Source organism: Carassius gibelio, chromosome A7 (genome assembly GCF_023724105.1).
Source record: "Carassius gibelio isolate Cgi1373 ecotype wild population from Czech Republic chromosome A7, carGib1.2-hapl.c, whole genome shotgun sequence".
Classification (NCBI taxonomy): Eukaryota; Metazoa; Chordata; class Actinopteri; order Cypriniformes; family Cyprinidae; genus Carassius; species Carassius gibelio.
Window position 1 is genome coordinate 15,576,262 of NC_068377.1, and position 27,109 is coordinate 15,603,370.

Below are 27,109 nucleotides of genomic sequence, written 5' to 3' on the forward strand. Positions count from 1 at the left end.
GCATTGTGTCTGTCTGCCTCTATGTTTGTGTGTGCGTATGAGATGAGGGAAGGAAGCCTGAGAGGGTTCTCTTGTGCTGTGTTTAAATAGTGCTACAGGAGCTTGCACAAAAGTATTGTGAGCACACACACTAGCCAAAAAACATTAACAGCTGGATACTCTTATCCTCTGCAGGTCTGCAGCACCTGCCACATCTAGAGAGAGAGAGAAGGGGGTAGTAGAAACAGAGAGAGTGAAATTTCATTTAATTACAGGTGAGTGTTTTTTTGTATAGAGTCTTTTGGACCCATGTAAGTGTTGGTCCATCAGATATATTTAATATATCTGATTGGACAGCTATCCAGTGCCTTGTGATTGGCCGAATACCTCAAAGCATGTTACAAAAATGTTATGCCCTTTACCATACTGTGATGCCATGTATTACCATTTGTTGCATCCAGTGGGGACAGATTACAGTAACAGATTATAATGATTTATACTTATATATATATATATATATATACTTTTACTTTTTACATTTTGCATCAACCGCGTAAACATAAAACCATGTCTTCATTTGTGATCAGAGAAATGACAGACAAGCTACTCTACATTGCTCAAAACTCACGTTTGAATCATCAGTGGAAATGTCTTTAAATATGAAAACATATTTAAAGACATTTAAGGCTGTGAGTCAGAAGCGCCACTGTCCTTGCAAAGTTGGAACTGCCCCACTTTATACAGTCTTTTCAGAAGAGTCTTTGATCACTGACACATTGTAGGCTAAGCTGCAGGTTCAGGAAACAGTCCACCATAAAATGTGCTGCACACACTTGAATATTTGGGTTGAACTGTTCTGGAACAGTGTTGTAAATACAACTTAACCACTGATTTCTAGTTGTCTCATCTTTTGGAAGGCCAAACAAAGTATTTTCACGTAGACACGTGGGGGCGTGTTTAAATGAGATCTCTTCATATGTATAATCTAAAGACACCTGAAAGAGGTAGATTTTGGCAAAGGTACTCTTTTTAATGGTCTCACTCTCACATCTCATTCTGTATTCCTCACACTGCCCAGGGAAATGTAAAGACTGAAAAAGCCCTGCAGTGATGAGATAATATGACTTTGCTAACACTTTATGGACATGTTTAAAGCTGTATTCCAAGACTGCTACCTGCGAGTTTCACTTGTAGGTGATAATTAAATAACACCATAAAAAAGTGTAAATAACTATTTATTGATTAATATCAGTTACCAGGGTCAAATGGACAAACATTGGCTTATTAGAATGATTCCATTTTTAAGCATTATAGTTTGGGATCATTAAGAAATTGATACTTTAATTTGCAAGAATGCATTAAACTGATCAAAAGTGATACAAAAAATTTATGTAATATTACAAACTATCTATTTCAAATAAATCCATTTATTTCCAACTCTCAATTCATCAAACAATCCTGTATTTTTGATCAATAAATGCAGCCTTGGAATTCTTAGCAGGAATTCTTACTGACTTCACAAGTTTGACCAGTTGTGTGAAAATCATGTTTGGTTCAGATTACTCATTCAAAGCAACCTGACAGCAGATCTAAACACCCATGAATCGCCATGAGCAAAGATTATTCAGGTTATACAGGCTTCCAATAAACCCTCAGAGACAGTTACAAACAATTACTTTCAAAGTCCCAAACCTCCAAAATTGGTGGCTGCCAAAAAAAGAAAAAATCCCCCTTATCCATGAAAACACTGTTATTCCCACAATATGACACTCTATCTGAAGGAAGAGACCTGCACAGCCAAGGACTGCCCCAGAAATAGCACACAGCCATGAAGGTTTGCTCACGCTCTCACACACACACACACACACGAGTGCACGCATCTAAATGATTCCCAGTGTGCTCAATCTCTAACACTATTCTCATTCTTATCTTTTGTGCTCATCCCATGACCACCCATTTCCAGCTCTTTCACTCATTTATTCTCTCTCTCCTCCTCTCTTGTGTTTATCTTAAGATTGATGAATCCTTCAGACTGCTATGAGGCTGTTTAAAGATGCATGAGTTGATTGGACCAGTGCTCTCTCTGTCTCTGATTTTTTTTTTTTTTTTTTTTTTGGATGGTGGAAAGTACTGTTAAATGCATGCTTAAACTGACTTCCCTCAAATTAATTCACTTACCATGGGTCAGAGGCCATTAAACAAGAACTGGGGATAAAGTAAGTACTGAGGAGGCCATTATTTGCTGATATTCTAAGACATTAAGGTAAACAGTAGTGCTATCAACCTCAGATGTACCACAGTCATTGCAGCGGGGAAAGCACAGGCCATTTGAATAACATTGTAACTGATTGGCTCTTGGTGAACTCCTCACCTATACCCTTTTCCTTTTACTGCAACGTGTCTGAAAAAGCTAAATAATCTCACCGATCTTCACTTTTTGCTTAATTTACAAATAATGAGAGATAATATACACGGCATGCTTAGGTATACAGACACTCAACATGACACTGCTAAGGTGACACTGCTAATTGATCCTGAATTGCAGTAACAAGCTACTCCTTAAACACCACGAGTCTCTCTATTTAAACCATGATCAAAACTGTCTTTTAATCCAGCTTCATTGCAGTTTATGTAATGAATATTGAGAAAAATATCCCATAAAAATGCACAGGCAATGGTGTGGAAACTATATGCACCAACAGGGTGTTTACTGTACATTTTAAATCTAAAGTTATCATCATCATCATCATCTTGGGTATTTCAGTTCCGTGTCATAATATTGTGATCTATTTGAGTCTGGCTGGCTTTTCATCTCTCTTTTACTCTGTCTCTGATTTGGTGTGCAGTGAAAGATCTACTCCGAACATCTTATCTTATAGCAGAGATGGTAAGGTGATAAAAATATGAGTGAAAAGATGATAGAAGAGTGAGAGTGGGAGTGAATTAGTTTATAAAAGATTAGCAAATGGGGAGATAGACAGAAAAGCAAAGAGGCTCACCTTCTTTCTCTGCCCGAAACACAAAGGTTCTTACAAAGGTGACCACCTCAAACTTATTTTCACCCAGAGCGCAAACTTGTTTAACTGCTGAAACAGGTATCAGGCCCTTCGAGTACATCTCCTGCAACAAATGAGGGAGACAGAAAAATTACTTATAGTGCAAAGTGCATATGCACAGATTACAAATCATTAGTCACAAGTTTGGACACAGAGAGACTGAATCTTTCTCTCATATTCTCAGGAACTCCTTTCTAAAGACTTACGAAAAAATAAAAATAAACAAAAGCAAAAATCAAACAAAAGACACAAAACCAAACCAGATAAAAGCAAACTAAAAACTGAACAAACAAAAAATACCCATTTTAGATGCACAGCTCCAAACAAAAACATAAAACAAAACCAAATAGAAGGCAAACTAAACATAAAACACAAAAGAAAAAGAAACAAAAAGCAAACAAAAACACTAAACCAAAGTGCTTACAAAACATAATACCCATTTTGGATATATATTGATATTACTGATATTATATCTATTGATGATGTACAAACATATTGAACATCGCTGTCATACATTGTTTCCAATATATATATAATTAATATATACATACACACACACACACACACACACAGTAAAGAGGGAAGAAAAGAGGGATTGAGTCAAGCACACACTCACACACTCAAGCAGGCCTGGTTCCTAATTCCAGTCCCCAGCTAACAAGCTCGGCCCTCCAGTATTTATAGTCTGATGTTTTGTAGGGAGAGATGAGGGAAACAGAGCTAGAAAAGAGTGTTTGATTTCTCTGTGTGCTTCAAACCAACATAAGCCTCCAAAGCAGCAACAGAGCTCTGAGAGACCTCCTTTAGTTTACAAAATTCATACACAGCACTCCAGCCGCTCTGAAATGGCAGAATGTGATGGATAGAAAAGGGCAAATACTGTTGAGAACTGAAAATGAAGAAAGAGGAGGAAAGGGCGATGGGAGCTCTGTTCCAAATCCTAGTTTGCTGCCTACGAAGGTAACATTTTAGGCAACATAGGGGACAAGACTGTTTTAGTTGAATATTAAGGTAGGGCTGCATACATTGCAGTTCATTTTGAAATTGCCTTCACAAAGCAAAGTGATAAATGCAAGGCACACCAAGTTAGGGTTTTGTAATTTGAGTCTTATAAAGTGCAATTTATATAACACACAAGTTACGCCTGTGTAGGTCATTCCAAAATACTTGATTGTGAGGTTTAATACATTTAGGATACAGAGCTGCCTATGTAGACAGTGGGAAGTGATGTAGTTCATTAGGTTTAGGAAGAGCTAGTGGGTGACATAGCCAGGGAAAATACAAGGGAAAAGAGGGAAAGAGAGGGAAAAAGAGAAAGATTAATTTGTCCATTTCAGTTGGCTGTTAATTATTATGATGACCTTGCACTATTTCTAGAACTCGTCCATAAAGAAATAGAAGAGAAGATTTAGTGAGAGACCCCCTCCTCAGCTGGCACAAATGGAAGAGGTAATGCCAATGATAGACAGTAAGAGAACGGATGAAGTACAGAAAGTGAGAAAGCAGAGACAATGAGAAAGAGAGAGGAATCTGATAGCTTGGCGATTGCTTGATAGAGAGAGAATGAGTGAAGAACCAAGGGATCATGGAAGAGATGCTCACAAACGGAGGGAGCTTACGACTGCGAACAAGAAAGAGAGAGAAAGTGGGGTCAGAGAGAGCATCATCTCCTCAAATTAAGGCAGCATGTTAACAACGATGGCTGGAGCTAACCCTAATTATGGCAGGGGCAGCCATCGCCTCTCTCCGAGAATTCACTCATTGCTCACTATCTCTTATTTTGCATCCTTCCCACTGCTGAACTCACAGGCATATTTAATGAGACTTCCTCCGTCTAAAATCTGGACAGCAGCAGAAGAGAGGAAAGGGGGATAAAAGTGAAGAGGTGTGCATGTTTATAGGAAGCTAAGTTGCAATAATGAGGTGCTCTCTAAGCTGACGTTAATTATTCATTATAATTACAATTTTCAGGGTCGGAATGATGAAGGGGGCTTATAGAGTACACGTGCAAGCGCATCCATTAAGAGTTTAGAGATGGTTTAAGTATTTTGGTGTGTGCTTATACACACACACATAACAAAGATGTACGCTGCACACACAAAAAAGATACAATAAATGTATAGCAGGGTTTATTTGTATGGCTTGTGCAAATCTGTGATGATGTGTCACTCTCACAGCAGTTGTTGTATATGAGCTTATGCACTTTAATGTTCATAACCACATACATCCAAATGTGCTACAAAGTTTAGGGCACTGACTGATAAAGTCTTAATTCGCTCAGAGAGACCCACAAATGCCATTTGCTTTTGTTTTTACCAGCACTGAGTTAGTTCTGCAGTGGAGCCATGGGGACTCCAGCTGGCCAAGGGCCGCTAGTGCACTTGAGTGTGGAAAATAACTTGCAAATGTACTGCGTGCAGTAAACTTCAAAATGATTTTTGTAGAACATCCTACACTAGCCCAAAGCACACAGCTGAATGTAGTATTCTAGAAGATCTGCTGCAATACACTACCATCAAACTCTGAGAAAAAGAAAAAAAAAAGATTTTCTTAATGTTTTTGCAAGAAGGATTAAAAGCCGTTTTCTATTTTAATATAAAAAAATATATATATATTACTGTGATGTAATATTCCAGTCTTCATTGTCACATGATCCTAGATATATTCTGATATGCTGATTTGATTCTCAGTTAAATTTTTAATACTGGTTCTTATGGTCACTAAAGCTGAAAACCATATTTGCTGCTCAATATTTTTATGGAAAACATGATGCAGTATTCTTTGATCAATAGAAAGTTTAAAAGAACAGCATAGGATTGAAGTCCTTGCTGTCATTTTTGATAAATTTATTTTGTCCTTGCTGAAAAAAAATATATAATTATTCATTTTTTAACTGTGATACTGAAGATTGGAGCAATGGCTGTTGAAATGCAGTTACATTTAGACTTTATCAAAGTAAAAAACTGTTCATTTAAATTGTAATATTTCACACTGTTACTGTTTAACTGTATTTTAAATGAAATAAAGAGCCTTGGTGAGCATAAGAGACTGCTTTTAAAAACTGTTTAAAAAAAGAATTAATTATTCTGACTATTCGACCAGTACTCTATAAGTTGCAGATCATGGGAAGCTCACTTCTGCCTTAAGTTGGATGGACTGCAATCATCAAAACCCACGAGTGGGTGGTGAGAAAGCTTTCCACTTATGCTCCCAGAGGACTTTTGAGCTTTTCTGGATTTTCCACACAGATGTACTTCAGAAACGAGGTAACTGATCCCAACCCAAACATCTCCACACACTCTGCCAACCTACAGGTGACACTCTAAAGCTCTCTCACTCACACATACAAGTTAAAACTCATGAAAGTGTTAGTTGTGTCCCCAGACATTACAGACATGGTCGCAGGGTTGATGAAACATCAGGTAAGTTTGGGGAGAGACCATGCCTTTCCGTTCCCGAGGGTCCTACAGAAAACCAGTGGGAGCATGGTGCTTGCTTCTCTCCCACGCTTAAGAAGGTCTCTGATTAATGACATCATTATTGGATGACAAGAAGCGAGCAGTGATTGAGATTAACCATTTCAATCAGAGAAAAGAGACTGAGAGAATGTGCCCGCTGAGGACTATACATTTAAGGAGACTTTCTTTGAAACTCTCCCTAGTATTCTTGATTATTGATGCTTGTAAAAGGAAATTCAGTTATTTTTAATGTATAGAAGGAACCAGTAAGCAAACACCAAGCAAACAAACATAAATGCATTAAAAGCTGCTCAGAGGACCAACTTTTCAATGTCCTGGCAACCGCTCAAAACACCATGGCAGAGCTTCATGGTGGGCAGCACTCAAACAGAACATTGATTTACAAATGCAAAATTCACCATTAATTCCTAATGGATGATACCATCACAGAGGAGCATGCCTTTATTTAGAAGAAGAGAGAATCCAGGGAGCTGGTCCTAGTGCTGGCTAAAAACACTTACCACTAAATGCTGAATGACAAATAGTCTAAATCCCAAGATCCCAATTTGCAAGCAGCCTCTTAAGTGTGATGGTAGTGGAGAGTGACAATGAACAATATTACTCCTAAATTCCTAAATCAAGATATGGTGACCATACATCCTCTTTTTCCTTGACATGTCTACTCTTTTCTTTTTTAGGACTAAAACAAAATGTGTCCTGACAGGATTTCTAAATGGCCCAAAATGTCCGGGTATCGGCCTTTGCTTTCTACAGTCGCCATTGTGTATATATTTGTATTAGACCCCTGCGCGGGACTGTTTTCTTGATCCCACTCCCGCTTAATGTCTGACCGTTACTGATTTTTGTGTCCTGCCCGCTCCCGCAAACATTTTATGATAGTGTTTCTCAACATGTGGGACACAAGACAGTTCTGAGTGGGTCGCTGAGTGTCTGAGCATATCACACCAGTCATCAGGTCCTTGCACTGGATCCAGTTATATTTAGGAATGATTTTAAAATACTTGTACTCTTTTAAAAATCACTCAATGTCCTTGGACCTAACATAAACCTAACAGACCACTCTGATCATTAGGATCGAGTCAGTTAGAAATACCAAGGGTTCACACAAAACAAGGGGAATCTGCTTTTAGTGGTTATGTCGCCCGCAGTTGGAATCAGCTTCCAGAAGAGAGCAGATGTGCTAAAACATTAGTCACATTTAAATGCAGACTTAAAACTCATCTGTTTAGCTGTGCATTTATTGAATGAGCACTGTGCAATGTCCAAACGGATTGCATCATATTTCATGTATAATTATTTTTTACATCAGTTTTAAATTCAGTCAATTTTGAAATCATTTTGTTTCAATGTGTGATTATTTTTTGATTATGATTATTTCATTTGATTTTGAGTAAAGCACTTTGAATTACCATTGTGTATGAAATGTGCTATATTGCCTTACAAAGATAAAAACATCAACACAAAAAACATAATTAGAAATGTTTTTCTAATACAAGACTTTTATTTTGAAAGAAGTGTGTGAAAGCTGTTGACACCTGACAAAAATCTTTTTCATGTGTTTTTAAGCCTTACCGCTTGTCGATTTAAACATTAAAGCATCGAAACACAAGATTGCGGAAAAGATGAACAGAGTAGCTGGTTACTCGCGCGCTGTATTCGGTGCGCACGAGAGAGAGAGAGAGCCGCGTATCACAGACAGCGACCCTAAACCGAGCTCTCTTCTGCGAAGTTCTCGCCGAAGTCCCTCCTGCACCTGAACGAACAAATACAAATCGCAGTTTGAACAAACAAATATGTGAAAGAGCACAATTCAGTACTCGCGGTGTTCTGGTGTTCAGGGCTCACGCAGAGAAAGGCATCTCAAAACACTTGAACATCGAATTTGCTTGTTTTTGCTCTTGTGCCGACAAATACATACAAAATATGTCAAAATATCCACCTTGGAAATTTTGCCGAAAAAACTGTCAGTTATTTCTTAAGTGAAAGTTAACAGTTGAGGAAAAAAATGGGGTGTGTATTATATTGGATGCGTTCATCGTCTCTTAAAGTGACCGCGCCTAATTTAGCTACTGGCTGCTGTAATGTTAATCCAAGAAAATGAAAATCACTCACTGTTCTTGACTACTTTGTAGTTTTAACAGTCAAACCAAAAATTATTTAGACACCAGATATAATTTTTGATATATATAGCAAAACTGTAATAATGTGAGAAATGTTGAAGGTGTCTGAATAAAGCGTTACTTGTGTGGTGCAGCACGGACTCGATGTGCTTTCACACAGGACGTGTTTGCAGTCGGTACGTAAACGATCGCTGCACTGCTGCAGATGCAACGCTCCTGGAACGCAACTGGAATCCGTTAACATGAGTGCGTAAAAAAATATGCAACGCATACACTGCAGACGGAGTATGTGTGAAACAGGCATAAGGTTGTCTGCACTTTGTGGAATGTGGAATTAGTTTACAGATTTTTCAAGCACTTTGTGATGCATTTTGGAAACAGGAGATGAGCCCCTTTTATAATACACCACCTGGCTTGATAAACCCCTTCTCAAAGTCTTATTGTTTGTCAATTTTATTTGGGTAACACACATATTCTGAATGCCTTCGGCAGAATTCGAATGAGCCATTTGAATCTAGATTAATTTCAAGATCACAGGGAGATTAATCTAGATTAAAAAAACAAATCTATGCCCACCACTAATATATATATATATATATATATATATATATATATATATATATATATATATATATATATATATATATATATATATTAATTTAATAAGCAGGTGTTGAAACCTCTTTTGAATGCGTGCTCACTGTTCACTTTAATTTTCTATTTCAAGATCAGGCGTGCTCTATGTAAAGGAAGATCAGATATTTGTCAATGAGCTCAGGATCTGTGAGACCTCCTACATATTAGGCGCTGCTTTTGCATTACAATACATGTGAAACTGCAAAAAGCAAACATAGCTACTCCAAAAGTGTGAAGCAGTGCTACCCACTGCATCTGCCAACTGCGAGCAAAAGCAGAGCAGGATCAGTCATCCGCATAGGACTGATGAATGTGTACTGCGCTTCTGCCACAATGTAAAGTGATCAACAAGTTGCTTGATTCATTCATGCGACACATAATTGTGTTATACAGCCATGTAATATGAGAACATTAAAGGTTCTGTAATGAAAACAGCTGAAAACAGCCACGACAATGTGAACTGCATGATGAGGTATTACCTATCAATTCAGCACCAGTAACAAGTAGCTTGCAGTTAATAACACTGTACAAATAGCCTATGTTGTTTTAGCAAAAATGTATTTATTATGGCCTATATACATTAAATAATGGGGAATATATTATTTTTAGAAGTTACTTTTGTAGATTCTAGACATTTAATAAAAAAAAATAAAAAAAAATTAAATTCCATAGTTTATTATTACTTATTATTCATTTTAAAAACCATATAACCATGGTGATGAGGAGCATGGTTGTTGTGACCACTATCTTACTAAACTAGTAGTAAAGGGTAAAGATAATTTAACAGAATAGCGTTAGTAGCTTCTTTCGCTTTAAATGTTTAGCTCTAATTAATTATAACTGCTTCGATAAGAGCCTGATTAATGAAAAATATCAGTGTCTTATATTTGCAATTGCATTTGCCGTGAATTAAGTAAATTAAGCAGGAAGCCTTTTAGCTGTGTTTATGATCAATATGCATAACTATTACTGTAAAAAATGTATTTTAGGGATGGAAATGACTTATTTTTTTAGTTTTGATATTTTGGATGCAGTCATTCCGATACTTTAAGCGCTACATTGGGCACTACTTTAACCACCAACCAAACACCCAGCCACCCATGCACTAGAAAGTTCTGACTCACTCGAATCTCTAGGCAAGATCATTTACATATGCATTACTGTTCAAAAGTTTAGGCCGGGGCAATACAATTTTTTTAATAAATTATTTATTTATTTATTTTGAATCAGCAAGGAGGCACTCAATTGATCAAGTGGCAGTAAAAACATATATAAAGACATAAATGCTGTTCTTTGGCACTTCATATTTAACAAAGAATCTTGACAAAAAAAGTCCCGGTTTACACAAAAATGTACATTGATAATAAGTAGGGCCGGGACTTTAACGCGTTAATTGAGATTAATTAATTACACAAAAAATAACACGTTAACTAAGATTAATTAATTACAGAAAAAAAATTCCCGCATTTTTTATAACTTATTTTTGCACCGCGGAACGTTTGTCACTGGATGAGTTTCGGCGGGACCGATTATACTGAAGCACCAACTAGCGTTCGCATATCACCGCAGCAGCACATCGAGCCTGAAGGATCACCTCAACGCAAAACATATAGCAGCTAGCGTGGACTTTACACTTTATGTTGAACTATGTATTATTTTGTTCGTGCAACAGTTTATGTTGAACTCTTTATTGTTTTGGCCAAGGTTATTGAGAGTTGGACTTAGTATGTTATGGCCTCTGAAGCAACAGAGAGATGTTTTCTAATACTCAGTGTTTCCAATGTTCTTAATGTAATTGACAGTATTGTGTTTTACTTAAAAAAAAAAAAACACTTCACAGAAGGTTCCAGCACCTATAAGCTTCCTGAATTTCTGAAATGTACTATCTCTAAATTGTTTCTAAATATGCTATTGCTACACTTCATGGCAAAAATTGCACTGGTCTGCTAGACTTGGTTGAACAAAAATAAACAATATTTTGTTGCTTAAGCTTATGTATTCAGTCATTATTCAATGGTATACTATAAATCCATGTGAAAAAAAATTACTTCTCACTGTTCTCAGGTCAAATATTTATCTGCGATTAAAATGCGATTAATTTCGATTAATTAATTACAAAGCCTCAAATTAATTAGATTAATTTTTTTAATCGAGTCCCGGCCCTAATAATAAGAAATGTTACTCAAGAAGCAATCAGCATATTAGACTGATTTCTGAAGGATCAACTACACTTTAAAGAGAAGGAGAGAGAGAAACTGGTGTGTTTGAACGCTAGAACAGGCCGCTCCGCTGATGCTCCTCTTTTGATCAGGCTTGAAGGACTAAAAGAAAGACAACAGCACGGTACACGCAGGTTCACCTAATACTCCCTCCTCCATCTCTTTTAGAGCGTCCTCTGCCCCCACTGTTTTACACTGATGATATCACCCCGTTCCTGCATCCAGTTCCTTTTCTGTCCTACTGCGATAATACTACATCTGCAAAAAGACTGAGTGACTTTCGACAGCTCTGGAAGTTTATCCCACTGGAAGAGGAAATTAAGAGAGGGATTTGCAGCAGTTTGGATGCTCTGAGATACTTTAAACTGATTGTACATGCTGAGTTTAAAGCTGACCATTTTTTGTCTTATCTCTCCCCATTCAAGCTGAAACAAGAACATGACATGGCAGAGCCCTGTTGTGTGTGAGAATCTGCAAATGTGTGTGTGTCACACCTTATCGCTGTTGTAGTAAGTGAGATTTCCTCCTTCAAGCTTCACCCATCTTCTCTGAAAGACACAGTTCCTACAAGTACAAAGCAAAGTCTCATATTGACAAAAAGTCAAAACACATCACCATTCATGTCAAAACAATAAAATAATTATCATTGAGGGTTTATTATCAGGGCCATTTGAAACAAAATGAAGAATTTTAGCCAGTGCTACCATGCAACTGAAATTGTGGTTTGTCAACAAGCAAAATAAACCATCAAGTGCAAAGAGGAAGAGAAACATATAATAAAACAGACGGCCGTTTTTAGCTTTAGTTTAAGCATGTGTGGAAATGAACACCAAAATAAAGTGTGAAAAACCCTGTTAAGTTTTTTTGCCCGTCTCTGCTGATGCATTGTACACTTGCTTTCAAAAATGATTCATAAGGGTCAGCAAGATTAGTGTGTTTTTGACAGAAGTCTCTTATGCCCATCAAGACTACTTATTTGATCAAAAATACAGTAAAAACAAAGCATTGTTTGCTATATATTTAAAAATGAAATGTTTTCCTATGATGCAAAGCTGAATTTTCAGCAGGCTTTACTACAGTCTTCAGTGTCAGTTGGTGCTCAAGAAACATTTCCTATTATTATCAATGTTGAAGACAACTGTTTTGCATAATATTTTTCTAGAAACCATCATACATTTTTTCAAGATTCTTTGATGTATAAAAAGGTATTAATTTCTTTTTTCAGTGTCTTTCTTTTAAAAAAAATTAATAAGAAAAAATCTCACTGACCCTTTATAACAAGGAGGATTTTTTTTACTTGAAATATAAGCTGTAACATCTAAATGGAAATGAAAAGTAAAAAAAAAAGAAAAAGAAAAAAAAAACAGCAACTGCTGTGGTACCTTCATATCAATGCGGTCATGCATTTTAATGACAAGTATATTTTAAATGACACATTTTCAATCATTTGCAATTAAAGACTTAACGTGTTAACGGACTCAGCATGTGATCATTGTTGCTAAATCATTGCTGATAAATGTAAAATATATATTGTGTCATGATCATTACAGTGGATTCAAGCCAAAGGTTTGGACACTTCACAGTCAGCTCACTGCGGTATGCTCACTAAAGTATGTTGTGTGGCTTCAGAAGAATGCAGAGTCATGCAGACTACGTTCATGGTCACAAGATCATATGAACAATGGCAAAGAGCTGCATGACATCCACTTTCTGTGCTACATATATAAAATAACAGTGTATAGAGAATAACATTTTGGGGTGAACATTGGGGTACCACTGATACGTTAATATGTGCTTTAGTACTTGACTTACAGCATCCTCAAGATTCCTTAAAAAAATGAATGTTCTGCATGGTCCTTACCCTTGAGGGGAGAGTTTGTCTAGCCAGCCTGCTTTGGTAGCTGCAGTGCGGGTCCCATAGAAGCAGGCGTAAGGAGAAATGGAAACTTCTGTTTGAGAAAGAAGGTTTGCTCTCATTAGGCCTGGTAGGTCTTCTTGTGGAATACTGTATATGTCATTCACAACTAAATGTGGCTGGGCCAAAGCTGATGGTCCAGTGCTCGAGAGAAGAGGAGACGGTGTAGGATGTTTAAAAGAGCATTCATTAGCCAAGCGATGACTCAGTGTGGATTCTTGTACAGTGGAGTAATCATCATCATCATCATCGACATAATGTTGCTTGGAAAGGTCTTGCTTCTTGTTATTTTGAGTTATTGTCTTGCTTCTTGTTATTTGTGTCTGCTTGTTTCTAAAAAAAAAAAAAAAAATTAAATTAATTAATTTGTTAAGATGGCATAAGGAAAGGGCAAAATAATAACATTTACAATGATTAGGTGAATAGCCAATTCATTTTCATTGCTTTACGTTCTTTGAAATGATGACCATATTTAGTGAGAGGCACACTGTTCCTGAAGAACATTAAACGGATAGTTTACCCAAAAGGTACGAATGTTTGATAACGAACATTTTCATTATTTAAAATTAATTCACACCAAAGGTGCTGATTACACCTGGTCATCGTATCCTACACACCACAATGCTGTTCACAGAGTAACACAGTGGGCATATGAAAATCCACAAACCATGTTAAAATCACAGAAAGTAACAAGAATTAGGGGACTTCAGATATAAGTTTATGATTTTAGAATTAGGTTGGCAGGGATTGTAGGTGTGGGGAGTAAATAACCAGTGCTCTCTTCTACCCTCAGTACCAGGATGGAGGTGCCCTTGAGCAAGGCTCTGAACCCCCAACTGCTCCCTGGTTGGCTGCCCACTGCTCCAGGTGTGTCTGCACTTGGATGGTTTAAATGCAGAGCACAAATTCCGAGAAAGGGACACCATACTTGGCCACACGTCACTTCACTTTTACTTAAAAAAACAGGCCAAAGGACACTGAAGTTCAGCAAACTGTTCACCTTAACTTGTGTTGTTCCAGGTTCTCTCTTACTCCATGACTGGACATATCCTGAAAAACAAACCAACAAATCAAGATGAAACTATAAGCAAGCCTATTTTCCAAAATATGTTTTCAAATACCATTCACCCTATGAGTGTCTTAATGCACTGTTGAAAAGTGCCGTATCTTCTCGGTTTGTTTAGCTTTCACAAGGCAACATTTCAAAGGGAACCTTAATGTTACATATACATCATTTCTTAGTAAGAGTAGGAATCAAAGCTTTGTTGGGCCATTTTAACAAAAGTGACACTTTAACAAAATTACATTAACACTTTTCTTTGGTTTTGACAATAAGTAATGTGCTCACCTAAAGATCTAGACACTGCTGCTTTTCACTTAACATATTTTCAATTATGAATTATGACACAGATGACCCAGTTTGGTTCACTGGTATGTTGGGTCAGACTGCTCTTTTATCACAAGCAAAGCACTCCAGAGTTTGCTTTCAACTGGGCCGAGACCACCTTGTTACGGCGACCTCAGACCAATTATTTTGGTGCGGATCCCAGCACAATTGCCATGTTCATATATGGCTAAATAAACCGAAGTAGGGGAGAAAGTGTGACAGGTTCTAAAAGCAAATGTTCCAGGTTTGAAAATGGCCTTACTGAAACTGGAACTCGTGCTCTACATGTGAGGTCATTGTAAATCATGTTACTTTATATGTTACTTTAGATTTTACATAACAAATTACAGCACAGGCAGCTTATGTATACACTCACCGTTTCTATTTCTGCTGAATCGAACAGAAAAAGCTCTCCATATGGGGCAATGGGGGACAAGGTCCTTTCCAGTGGTGCTGTAATTAACACAACATGAATGAATCATTATGACAATGCAGGTTGTGGTTTTGTGGTTTGATCGTGGGAGGAGGGCAAAGGAGAAAGTATAAGACAAAGAACGAGGCAAGAGAGAGAAAAGAACAAGCATAAAATGAGATCCCACACATTGTCCTTTAGCGTAGCCAGCTTGGAAAATGTACCAAAGAGGGAGCAGCTTGGGTGACTGGCTGTCAAGGTGACAAATGACCACCATATCTCTGCAGAGACAGTAAGGGCAGCGTGACTTCCAGACTGTTCCCTCCGGACAGACACACACATAGATATACAGCTAATAGACAGGGCCCCCCACTAGATAAAACCCTACTGTAGGGTGTTTGATCTAGATGCCACTATGTTTTCTATGATAGAACTGTACTGTATTGTATCGCATCTTAACCCAATAGCAAAGGTGTCATTTCAGATCAGTGTCATCATTTATCATTATCGAGAGTTGACCTTCTAACTACAGATGATAAGCTCGCTCTATTTTTCTCTCTCTTTGCCCTGTTTTCTTCGTCCGCAAGAACTTGTTTCAGGACAATTGTGTAAATCTCTGATCATACATTCTCTGTTGCAAACAAATTATCTGTTCTCGCTCTACAGTTAAAACTCTTCCTCCAAAACTTAATCTACCGTGTAGCTTTCTATTACATTTTAGTCTTCAGAGAGTTAGAATTTGCTTGTAGATCTACGCTAGTAGGTATAGGCATTATTAAACCACTTTTACACCCAAGCCTGGTTTCTGATTTCAAAGAATAGTTCACCCAAATACTGAAATTCTGTCATTAATTCTTACTCACCCTTCAGAACACAAATGAACATATATTTGAAAAAAATAACCCTGCATAGACAGCAATATCCATAGTCATATATTTCATATAGTCCAATAGTCCATGTCCAATAGAATGTCCAATAGAACCACATCAGTGGTTCAACCGTAATTTTATGAATTTATAAGGATACTTTTTGTATGCAGCACAGCAGTACCACATGGATGCATCATGAATACTGCAACATGTTCAGAACAGGGACACAATGGAACATTTCAAAACAAAAAGTAGATTCAAAGACACACACATAAGCAAGTTGATGCAAGTTTGTCAAAATAGGCTTGTCCTCAAGCATGAATGAGAAGATAAAAGCAAATACCATTGAGAGACTGGATCCCATTTATTTGAACAGGATCACAAATCACAACAAAATAAATAAACCTTGAGTTGAAATAAAGTGAAAAGTAGTGTACCTTTCTTACTGCCTGTGGGGCAGACGTGTCCCTCAGACCTTGAGAGATGGTCATTGTTGTTGTTTGCTGCCACATTCCTGCACACACATTTGTAAGGAGAAAAGTGTGAAATCTGCTGATGTAATTACAATCGCTAAATGATAAAGAAGGGGAGGGGGAAGCCGGGGTAGAGCTGAGCACTCGTCTCCCCAATGGTAAATTTTTTTTATTAATTAGCCAAACAGCACTGAGTGTTCACTTTCAGCGCTGAGGAATGTTGAGATAAAGAAACCTCGTAGGTAAGTCTAGCCTCCCTTCTGATGTATCAACCAAACATTGTAGAGACGTAAATCATTTTGATATTAGTTTGAATGTCTCCCGCTGCGCTGATTATGTACCAAGTACTTATGTAGTACTTAGTAGCGATATTGAATATTGAAAATATCCTATAGAGTTCATAATGTTGGTACATTATAACATTATTAGGCCTGTCGTTATTATTTCTGAAAATGTGACTTACACAAAACTTTTACATAAAATATATATATATATATATATATATATATGAAAGTTGGTCATGTGCCGGTTTTTCAACGTTCAGCTTTAAACATTGTATCAACGTTGTTTCAAAGCTGAAATCACAACTGACCTTATTTCAACCATATTTCAACATTGAAGGTCGGTCATGTGCCGGTTGGGATGTTGGATGTACGATGGATAGTTGAAACAAAAATACACCTTGTGTATTTATGACATCAATTACTAGGCCTACATTCCTTTCTGTAACTTAAAATGTTACTGTGTGTCTGTAATTTTAATATTTTTAGCTATAGGACTATACAGCAAACATACATAGCTTTCAGTAGGTAATTTTACAAAGCTGTAAACACTGGAATCATTTGACGAACACCTAATTAATATATCAAACTAGACTATATGTTATTAAATTGCACATGTATATCAAATTATTTCATTAACAAGTTGAATTTTTGTGTTTATTCCACTTTTTTTTTTCATTGCATCTGAAAATTACTTTCAGAAATTCTCCTCGGTGAGCATGTTTTCACCAAGTACAAAATGTTCCTGAATCAAAATCCGTGTTGTTCCTGAACAACGGTCCAATCAGCCAATCAGAATTAAGATATTACTTTTCAGGAAATATCTGTTTTAGGCTTACATTCAGGGTTAGATGCTTCTACACCCTTGTTTATCATCTATCATTTCCCACTGATTTTAGGAATAAATTATGAGTAGGGTTAGGTTTAGGGGTAGGGATTGGATTGGATTAAGTCTATATTTTTAGACAATAATTTTGATCCGGGATCATCAAAAGATGTTGAGACATGAACAATAGTCTTAAAATGTTGTCTCACCTTGTTCTCATGAACCCAATATCATTTATTATCGGATTTTGTGAGTTAAGTGTCTTGTCACACTTCTACTTATTACATATGCTGGCATTGTTAAATGATGTTCTCGTAACAAGGTTCGGGAGGAGCGCGTCAGATACTTAGCCTAATCAACACAGGTGGACCACAATCTAGTAATCAATCCCACAGTATAAATATCGCTGACTTACCTCTATCCATCAACAGTTAATCAGCATCCCTCCTCCACCCCATCTCCTCACTTCGAGTTCACTTTATAATTAGACAGGGAAGGGGGGGTACTCTAGGTTTGGGCCATCCCCGAGCTTGGAGCCCTTCCCTGGACAGCACGCCAAATACGCATACCATATCTCAGCTAATTATAGTTAAGCGTGAACTCGTGATCATGAAACCATGCCTGTACGTTGTTGTGTCAGCACTCAGCAACCAAAAATATTCAACATAGACTTTAAAAAAATCTCACCAGTCATAAGGAGGTTTGAAGGGATGCTCAGGGATCTCTGGAACGGGCCTGTGTCGTAGCTTATAGGAGAGGGTAGACTTCTGCTCAGAGGGTTCTTTAATGAAGGTGCACTGCTCATATATTTCATTTTCAACCATTTCTCCCCGAAACCCTACAGAAGCTCCTTCTGAGGGAAAGGCATGATTCTCTTTTGGAATAGGTTCTGCTGAAAAGTTCTCCAGTGATTCCGTGCTGTCATGCTCAGAGGTGGAGCTAGAGCTGGAGGAAACAGTGTAACATGTAACACTTGTCCCTGAAAGAGGAGTTTGCCTTGTCGTCTGGATGGTACTGCTCTGAGAATGCTGACAAGGTATGCCTTTCTTCTTAGCCTTGGGAAACACTTGTCTAGGTCTTGGGATTGGCTTTCTCCTCACGGGTACTTTAATGGCACCTTTACCTCCATCAACTTCCACCATTAGGGTCTCCAGGCTGCTTAGGATCCTCCGCCGGTGTCCTGTGGGAACATTGTCCACTTCAAGGAGTTTCTCCTCTGTTAGGTTTATAAGGTCTTTAAAGCAATGGTAGCCAGCCCTGGCGAAGCTGGAGGCATATTGGGGCAGGTGCAGACTGGTCAGCCACCGAGTAATTTCCTGGTCAGGCTCCATAGAAGACTAGACACAAGGGTCTTCAGTGGTCATGAAGTCTACCATATGCCATTGGATGACGAGGTTACTCTAAGGCAAGGAATCCAACCTAGGAAGAAGAAACCTGATTGTGGATCATTTTCTTTGCAATAATCAAACAAACAAACAAGTTGGTGTTTAGGAGTTGAACAACCAAATGCCTTGTCCACTTTAAGTATGAATCATCTTGACAGATAAAAAAATTATACATATGAAAGAATAAAAACTAGGGTTACTCGATTATGGCAAAAATCATAATCACTATTATTTTGGTCAATATTGTGATCACGATTATTTAAAATGATTAAATGTTAAAGTGATTTATGTTAAAACAGTGATTTATATCAAATACATATTTTCTGTAAATAAGGTTGCTAAATGACATCTACATTTTAGAGAAAGTTCACAATCCACGATACGACAGCAGAATACTAGATAGGGCTGCACAATATTGCGAAAAAATGACATTGCAATATTTTATTTTTCTGCGATATATATTGCGATATGAAATCTAATCAAAATTTTTTCTTACAAACAAAAATGGGGTGAGCACACTTACATTCTCATTTTAAATTATTTAAACATCAGAGTATTATTTAAATTAGAGTAAATTATTTGTTTGTAACTTTAGGATATGGTTTGAATTGTTAACATATTAACTAACATGAACTTACCACGAGCAATACTTTTGTTACTATATTTATTAATCTTTGTTCATCTTAGTTTATAAAAAAACAGCTGTTTATTGTTTGGTAATGTTACTTCACAGTGCATTAACTATTTTAACAAATACTGTACAACTTTTGATTTCAACAATGAAGACTATAGCCTAAATGTTGAAATGAACAATGTTGTAGAATTGCAGTTTAGTAATAGTAAATGTTAAATAATGTAGTTAAATAGTTTAATAAATAGAACATTATTGTAAAGGGTTACAGATTATTTTTACACCAATTCAGACGTCTCGTGAGTTCAGTGTTGGACAGGTCAGTTGTTTAAACCATTCATTAAATTGAATCAGTTCAAAAGATTCATTAGTTCGCGAATCAGACGTGTACGGCACGCCTTGTGTAAATATCTCTGTAGTTTAGGATATCGCACAAGATTTGACAAACACAGAAAACATTTCATCACTGGATAGTTTTGTTTTTGTTTTTTTTCAATTGATTTTGATTAATATGCGTGAGGGAGAGAGAGCAAGACAGCGCTCATGTTGTTTGAAGACGGTGAAGGTGTGGCCGGGGCTCGCTCGCTCTCTCTCTCTCGCTCTCGCTCTCTCTCTCTGCACATTATTATATGCGCTCTGTTAAACTGACAGGACTTAAAAACACATGCAAATGATAAACTTTCAATCTATGATGATTAAGCTGTGCAATTAATCCGCGAATCACATTCGTCAAGGGCCGGGGAGCATAACGGATCAACTACGACTGCGATGTGACAATCGCGGATTCGTACATCGCGATATCGATGCTTAAACTACACATCGTGCAGCCCTAATACTAGGGTAACTAATATTAGTAAAAAAATGAATAAAAAAACCACCACCAAAAAAAAACAATCCTCAAAAATTCACAGTAATAAAAAGGCAAAGGACAAATTCAATAGAAAAAAAAAAAGATGCAAATAGAACAAACTGTCCTTAAAGTTTTTTATGTTAGTCTAAATTATTCAACAGCCTATTACACGGGAAACTGGGCTTTTATGGAGGAACAAAAGCGCATAGCTGGAAAGAGGGCAGAATTGGGTGTAATAATCGTTTCATCTCGATTATTGCATTTTCATAATCATTGGCAATAACATGTGTGAACACTTATAAAACAGTTATTTCCATTCCTGGATTCTGATTGGTCAGCAGCAGTGTTTTATTCACAATGAAGCGTGGCTATGACTGTTCACCCAACAGTTCTGTGTATCACTGAGCAACACCCTTAGCAACATAAGCAATCAATAATATAGCATCAAAACTGTTTCATTTATTATGATTTTCGGCATAATTAACTGTTTGTTATTTATGTAGTGAAGTAGAAGTGACCCCTGCTGGCGTTATGTTACAACTTTCACATGAATAGCAGCCATATCGCCCTGCAGCCCAAGACTGGTTGCCCACTGAAGCTAAGCAGGGTTGAGCCTGATCAGCACCACTTGGGAGACATCCTGGGAAAACTACACTAGGTTGCTGCTGGAAGAGGTGCTAGTGAGGACAGTAGGGGGTGCTCACCATGTGGTCTGAGTCTGTCCTAACACCCCAGTGACAGTCAAAAAGCACCGTCCTTTGGATGAAATATTAAACCGAGGTCCTGACTCTCTGTGGTCATTAAAAGTCCCAAATCCTGGCTAAATTCACCCATTGGCCTCTGACCATCGTGCAATCTGCTGATTGGCTTCGTCACTCCGTCTCCTCTCCGTCGAAGTGAGGAGGTAATATTACTGTATGTATTACTGTCGCATCAGTCCAAAAATACCTCATGATGAGGAAAAAAAAACATATATATGTCGCATCTATTTAGAACCAAGAATCAAGAGAAAACATTACCTCTTCAGCCGCAAGAGGGCGCTCTATGTCTTCAGTGTAGACTACAGGAGCACTGAGCAGCATAGAGCGCCCTCTCGTGGCTGGAGACGGTAATGTTTTCTATTATTTCATTTCTCTTGGTTCATTTCTCTCGGTTCATGTCAAATTAATTTTGATAAATAAGTCGCACCTGACAATAAGTTGCAGGACCAGCCAAACTATGAAAAAAGTGTGACTTATAGTCCGGAAAAAAAAACGGTAGCTTTCTGTTTCAGGTATGATTCTGTATGTTCATCAGTTTACACTGTAATTACGCTTGCAAACTCATGCTGTACCGCAAATCGGTCTGTTTTAAAACTAAAAGATGGAAAACAGACATTGTCTCATGCTGAGAGAAAAGCAGATGTTTGTGTGTGAGAAAATATCATATATGGTGTTAAAAAGAATGACACAGCGGATGATAAGAGCACCTATTATCTGTTTTTATTTAAGCTCCATTAGATGAGACATGTTCGGAACATTTACTGTTGCTGTCAGGAACTATTTTTAGAGAAGGACAGCATTTAAAGGGGGGGGGGGTGAAATGCTCGTTTTCACTCAATATCCTGTTAATCTTGAGTACCTATAGAGTAGTACTGCATCCTTCATAACTCCAAAAAGTCTTAATTTTTATTATATTTATAAGAGAAAGATAGTCTGTACCGATTTTTCCCGGAAAAACACGAGCGCCTAGAGGCGTGACGTGTGGGCGGAGCTAAAGAATCACGAGCGCCAGTTGCGTTGAGAGAGTTTGAAAGCTGTGACAGCTGTGAAGGCTGAAACTGAACGAGAGCAGCAGCAGCAACGACTCGCTCCGAGCGGGGCTCGAACCCGGGTCTCCGATGGGAGGCGGACGCACTAACAAGAAGGCAGAGATATTTGAAGCAGTTTTACTCACCGCATGCGGTTCCAACACACAATCGTGACCCTTTTTCGTTGGGATTGCATCATCCTTAAGAAATAAACGATACGCAAATCCGTCATCAAACTGGACCTTGTTTGGAAAACAAGCATTTTAGAAATGCAGGGAACAAACACAAACACTTGCACAACTCCGTTGATGCTCTGTAAAAATAAACTCCATCCACTGGTCCCTTAATGCTGTTTCTCTTTTGGTAATCTGTGCAGGGTTGTCTTGCCCTGGCAACCAAAAACCCACTCCTTTTGTGACATTTCGCGACGCTCTCGCTCTGATCAGGCTGTGCTCAGCCTCTCTCTGCTCTGCTATACGGGAGCGCGCGCTCTTCCGGCAGACGTGCCCCTAGGACCCATATAAGGAAATTCCGCTCCATCTAACGTCACACAGAGCCATACTCGAAAAAAACTTTCCGAAACTTGTGACAAACCGGAAGGAGTGATTTCGGAACAGAAATACTCCTTCAAACGTACAACTTAATTTTTGAAACCTTGTCCTTGTTTAGCATGGGAATCCAACTCTTTAACAGTGTAAAAAACTCAGTATGCATGAAATAGCATTTCACCCCCCCTTTAAAATCATTCTTTCCTCACTTTCTCCCTGCAACTTGTATGAATGTGTGAATGCGTGTGTTCATGTGTTACATTAGTATATATGTCTTAGATTTATCCAATAAAGCCTTATTTATATTTGAAAAGAGAAGTATCTTGTGTTTTGTGCTTATAAGTTAATGTCTTAAAATGCCAATCTTATTACTGTGCTAATTAATAGTGTTTTCCCTATATTTTGGATTTTAATATCCATTACAGAGTTGATGTTATTCGCTTCAGTAAACCAATGGCCGTCTCAGTGATCAGCCGTAAAACAGTGATTCTGACCAAATTCCCAATAAAATCTTAAATGGTTCCCTTTGAGCTAAACTGACCTGTTTCCCTCACATTGTATTGTGTTATTTTAGCATAAGCATCTTCTGAAGTCCTCTAAATAGATATTATCCATACATGTGTATAACTACAGTCACAGCGCAGATGCATACATTTCAATATGGCAGATGGCTTACGTATAGCGGCCCATAGAAACAGGAATAATGAAGAATCTACCTATACATATCTATGGTTGAAACGATCACAGTGACACGAGACCTCACGGAGACTCGCAAAAATCAAACGTGGCTTGAAAAAAAAAATTTATGGAGAATAATCAATTTTGTCAGCGCAAGTAGTATAAGAAAATATGAGTGATTATTCTCAATCCTCCACTTTCATGGCATGTTTACAACTGCCAAGTTTCAGCTGAATCAAAGCATGCAACATCCAGTAGGTGACACCTGCACACATTGGCTATCGCAAGTATCACATTACAGTTACGTTAAATAATCACAATGGCATCACACAATAGAGGATTTATTGTACAAAAAAATCTTTGTGTTAAGCCTTGTATTGTATTTTTTGTCAAACAAAGTGCTGTACAACAGAAAAATTTACCGTTTAAATTAAAACAAAAAATTATATTGTTTTATAAATTTTATTATTGTTGTTGTTAGGGATGCATGATAAATATCAACCAATATTTAATGTGCATCTTGTCAGTAAAGAACAGAAGTCTAATTCATTAGATTAGGTTAGGTTTTACTAAATACAACTAGGCTAATCTGTTCCGTACCATTTACAGTAACTCAGAGCAACTGGCTAAAACATCACAGCTTTGCCACAAACCAATGCTTTCACAACCTCTTAACTTGCACAGACATGCAGCAGAGTTTTACCAGTTAGGACAGGGGCACGTACGGTACATTTCATGATTTACAGAGTAGCACAGCTTATGCTGCCAATGCAGGAATTCACTGCTTTCCTCCCTAAAATCAGTTGCAGATCTGTTCCATTATGACAGTCACAGATAGCAGGGGGGAAAAAATTATATTCAAATAATAAAATCTAACTAACCATATAATTGGCAAAAGTTTGCACAGTAAAAACTTTCTAAACTTTTCTTAAATGGAGGAGAAAAATACTTTCAATATTTGTTTTGGATGCAAATTCATCTGTCAGTTGGTAGAACCAGGCAAGTTATTCAGATTATTCAGGTTGCATGACATGCTCTCATCCCTGAAAACCACGGGAAAAAAATAACAATCCAAAATAAAAGAACATTGGAAACATTATATATGGTTTCACTTACAGCAAGGATAAAATGTTTATGTTCAGTCCAGTGAATCATTGTCCAATGAGAGCATGAATCCATCCACTCTCAAGAGACATTTAGAAACCTTTTTCCACAAAAAAAAAGTAATAATGTTTCAAAGCATCACAGCAAATCAACACAATACCATAAATCACACTTTCTCTTATTTATGCATTCACCAAATGATCAATTTCTAATCAGGAATTTTATTTTGCATATTGCCGGTCCCATGCAATTCAATGATCATAATCATTTAAAAGCCTGTGTTTGTTTTCTTTTTTTTCTTTTTTTACAGTCTACTTGATAAACAGGTCTATTAATGTGTTTGTTTGTGTTAGCAAACAAACCAACTGAGACAACTTATAACAAATGCAACAAAATGTATGTTGTATTTTCTCAAAAGCTCAAAGAATAATAATAAAATACTGCACATTGTAACCTCATTCTACCTGTACAAACAGGTTAATCAACTGCTCATAATAAAGGAGTAGTTCATTTCCAGAATGAAAATTCCGTCATCATTTACTCATCCTCCACTTGTTCCAAACAAAAGTTTCTATCTTCTGTTGAACACAAAATAAGGTATTTTGAAAAATGTTGGTATGCGAACAGTTGATGGACACCATTGACTTCCACAGTAGGAAAAAAAACATGAAGCTAATCTGTCAGATGGACTTTTTGTAAACATTGTTGTAAACTGGATTCATTTGGATGTGGTTATATTTCACTACACATATGACCCACATTCACCTGCAAAAAATGTTTACAATGCCATTTTCCCATCTTCATAACAAGCACAAGCATGTAGGCCTGTGTCTGACTTCCACTGTAAACCACAGCACTTATAGTGTAAAGAATGTACACAAAGAATGTGCTTAAAGGAACAGTTCAACAAAAAAAAAGTGTTATCTACTCACCCTCATGTCATTCTGTGAAACCCAAATAGGGATGTAAGGCCGAATGACAGTCTGTGAAAGTGAATGGTGACTGAGACTGTCAATCTGCCTAACATCTCCTTTTCTGTTCCTCAGAAGAAATTCATTAATGTGAGGGAGTAAATAATGATGGAAGTTTCATTACGGGTGGACATTAAAATTAAATAAATTAAATAAATGTATGCATTTAGCAGACGCTTTAAAGCGACTTACAGTTCATTCAGGCTAACATTTTTTACCTAACGTGTTCCCTGGGAATCAAACCCACAACCTTGCCCTGCTAACGCAGTGCTCTACCACTTGAGCCACAGGAACATAACTTTAAGAACTTTAAGACTACTTGGCTACTCTGCTGTTCCTATTTTACTCGAATTATGCATACCAGACATTTCTCTCCCATAAAAATCCAGCACTAAAGAGCAAAGTCCAGCTAGAAATGTTTCACAGCATAAATACATGACAATACCACCACAGTGTAATCAAATGTTCAGCATGGCACACAAGAATTAGCATACAGCGGCTTATTATTTGTTATATATTATATATATATATATATATATATATATATATATATATATATATATATATATATATATATATATATATAAACCATTTATTTTGCATGAATACTCTGTACAGGATCCGTGAGAACTTTGCACTTATTGTATGCGGGTGTTTCTTTAACTATTGGCACTTTTGGTTTTGATGGCCCAGGTCAATGAGCACAACATTGCGCAAGCTGATTAAAACAGACTACAAAACAAAATATTGTATCCCAGTTAGTAAATTTGTCTAAATAATCTGATGTATGCCCACTTAAGTAAAATAACACAATTCCATAAAGCCAGTAACGAAAGTGACGCGCTCAAAGCGAAATCTCACAGCAACACGTTGTTAGGTAATATATAAGCAGGTATTTTCTCGAAACGTACCTCGAACCGTTCTTGCTGTCAAACTGTCGCTGTAACTTTCTGATGAGAAGTTGTCACTATCTGCTAAGTTTTGAAATGCTTGTCTTCATCATGTCGTTCCGGATTTCGAGTCCAGGCGCGCGACTCTCCACGCCTCCTTGCGCCGCGCAGGCGACGCTGACGCACCTCGTGCCATGCCAACCAACCGCGCCTCGCTACTATACCGCTCAAAACATGACTCCAGACATCAGATAGATTCAGATACAATTCAGATAACATGGCAATATAATAATGTCGCTAATTAGATCAGTCTGCAGAAATGTCTCTTTCTCACTTTGAATCAGTTAAACGCCGTCTCTCTGCTCTTTTCTCTTCTGCATGTTTCAGCTTGATGCGCCTCCAGCGACGGATTCTGCAGGAATTCATGTCAGGTCAACCCGACCACAGCTCACAAAAACACAACGGCTGGGATGTTCAAATACATGTACAATTCTGTTTATCAGATAACTAATTTCTTAAGCATGACATTTCTTTGCATAGATTATATAGGCTAACTGGGAGCAATATATGAGAATACTAAGAGAAGAGAGGATTCAGAATTGTGTGGTATG

The 27,109-nt window shown here is 37.5% G+C and overlaps 1 protein-coding gene across 2 annotated transcripts in view; it reads right to left on the bottom strand.

Annotated features, from left to right (window-relative positions):
• Nucleotides 1-26,801, bottom strand: part of LOC128016657 (arf-GAP with Rho-GAP domain, ANK repeat and PH domain-containing protein 2) — an 83,663-nt gene extending 56,862 nt beyond the window's left edge. The window contains exons 1-9 of one of the 2 annotated variants that reach the window (XM_052601334.1): nt 26,520-26,801; nt 24,650-24,737; nt 18,340-19,071; nt 16,510-16,586; nt 15,168-15,244; nt 14,405-14,454; nt 13,351-13,737; nt 11,984-12,053; nt 2,979-3,099 (exon numbers count right to left, since the gene is read on the bottom strand). In XM_052601334.1, coding sequence (XP_052457294.1) covers nt 2,979-3,099; nt 11,984-12,053; nt 13,351-13,737; nt 14,405-14,454; nt 15,168-15,244; nt 16,510-16,586; nt 18,340-18,983 — 1,426 coding nt within the window. In that variant the 5' untranslated portion in view covers nt 18,984-19,071; nt 24,650-24,737; nt 26,520-26,801. The remainder of the gene's footprint in view (nt 1-2,978; nt 3,100-11,983; nt 12,054-13,350; nt 13,738-14,404; nt 14,455-15,167; nt 15,245-16,509; nt 16,587-18,339; nt 19,072-24,649; nt 24,738-26,519) is intronic. The other variant, XM_052601333.1, reaches the window with a different exon arrangement.
• Between the last annotated feature and the right edge of the window lie 308 nt (nt 26,802-27,109).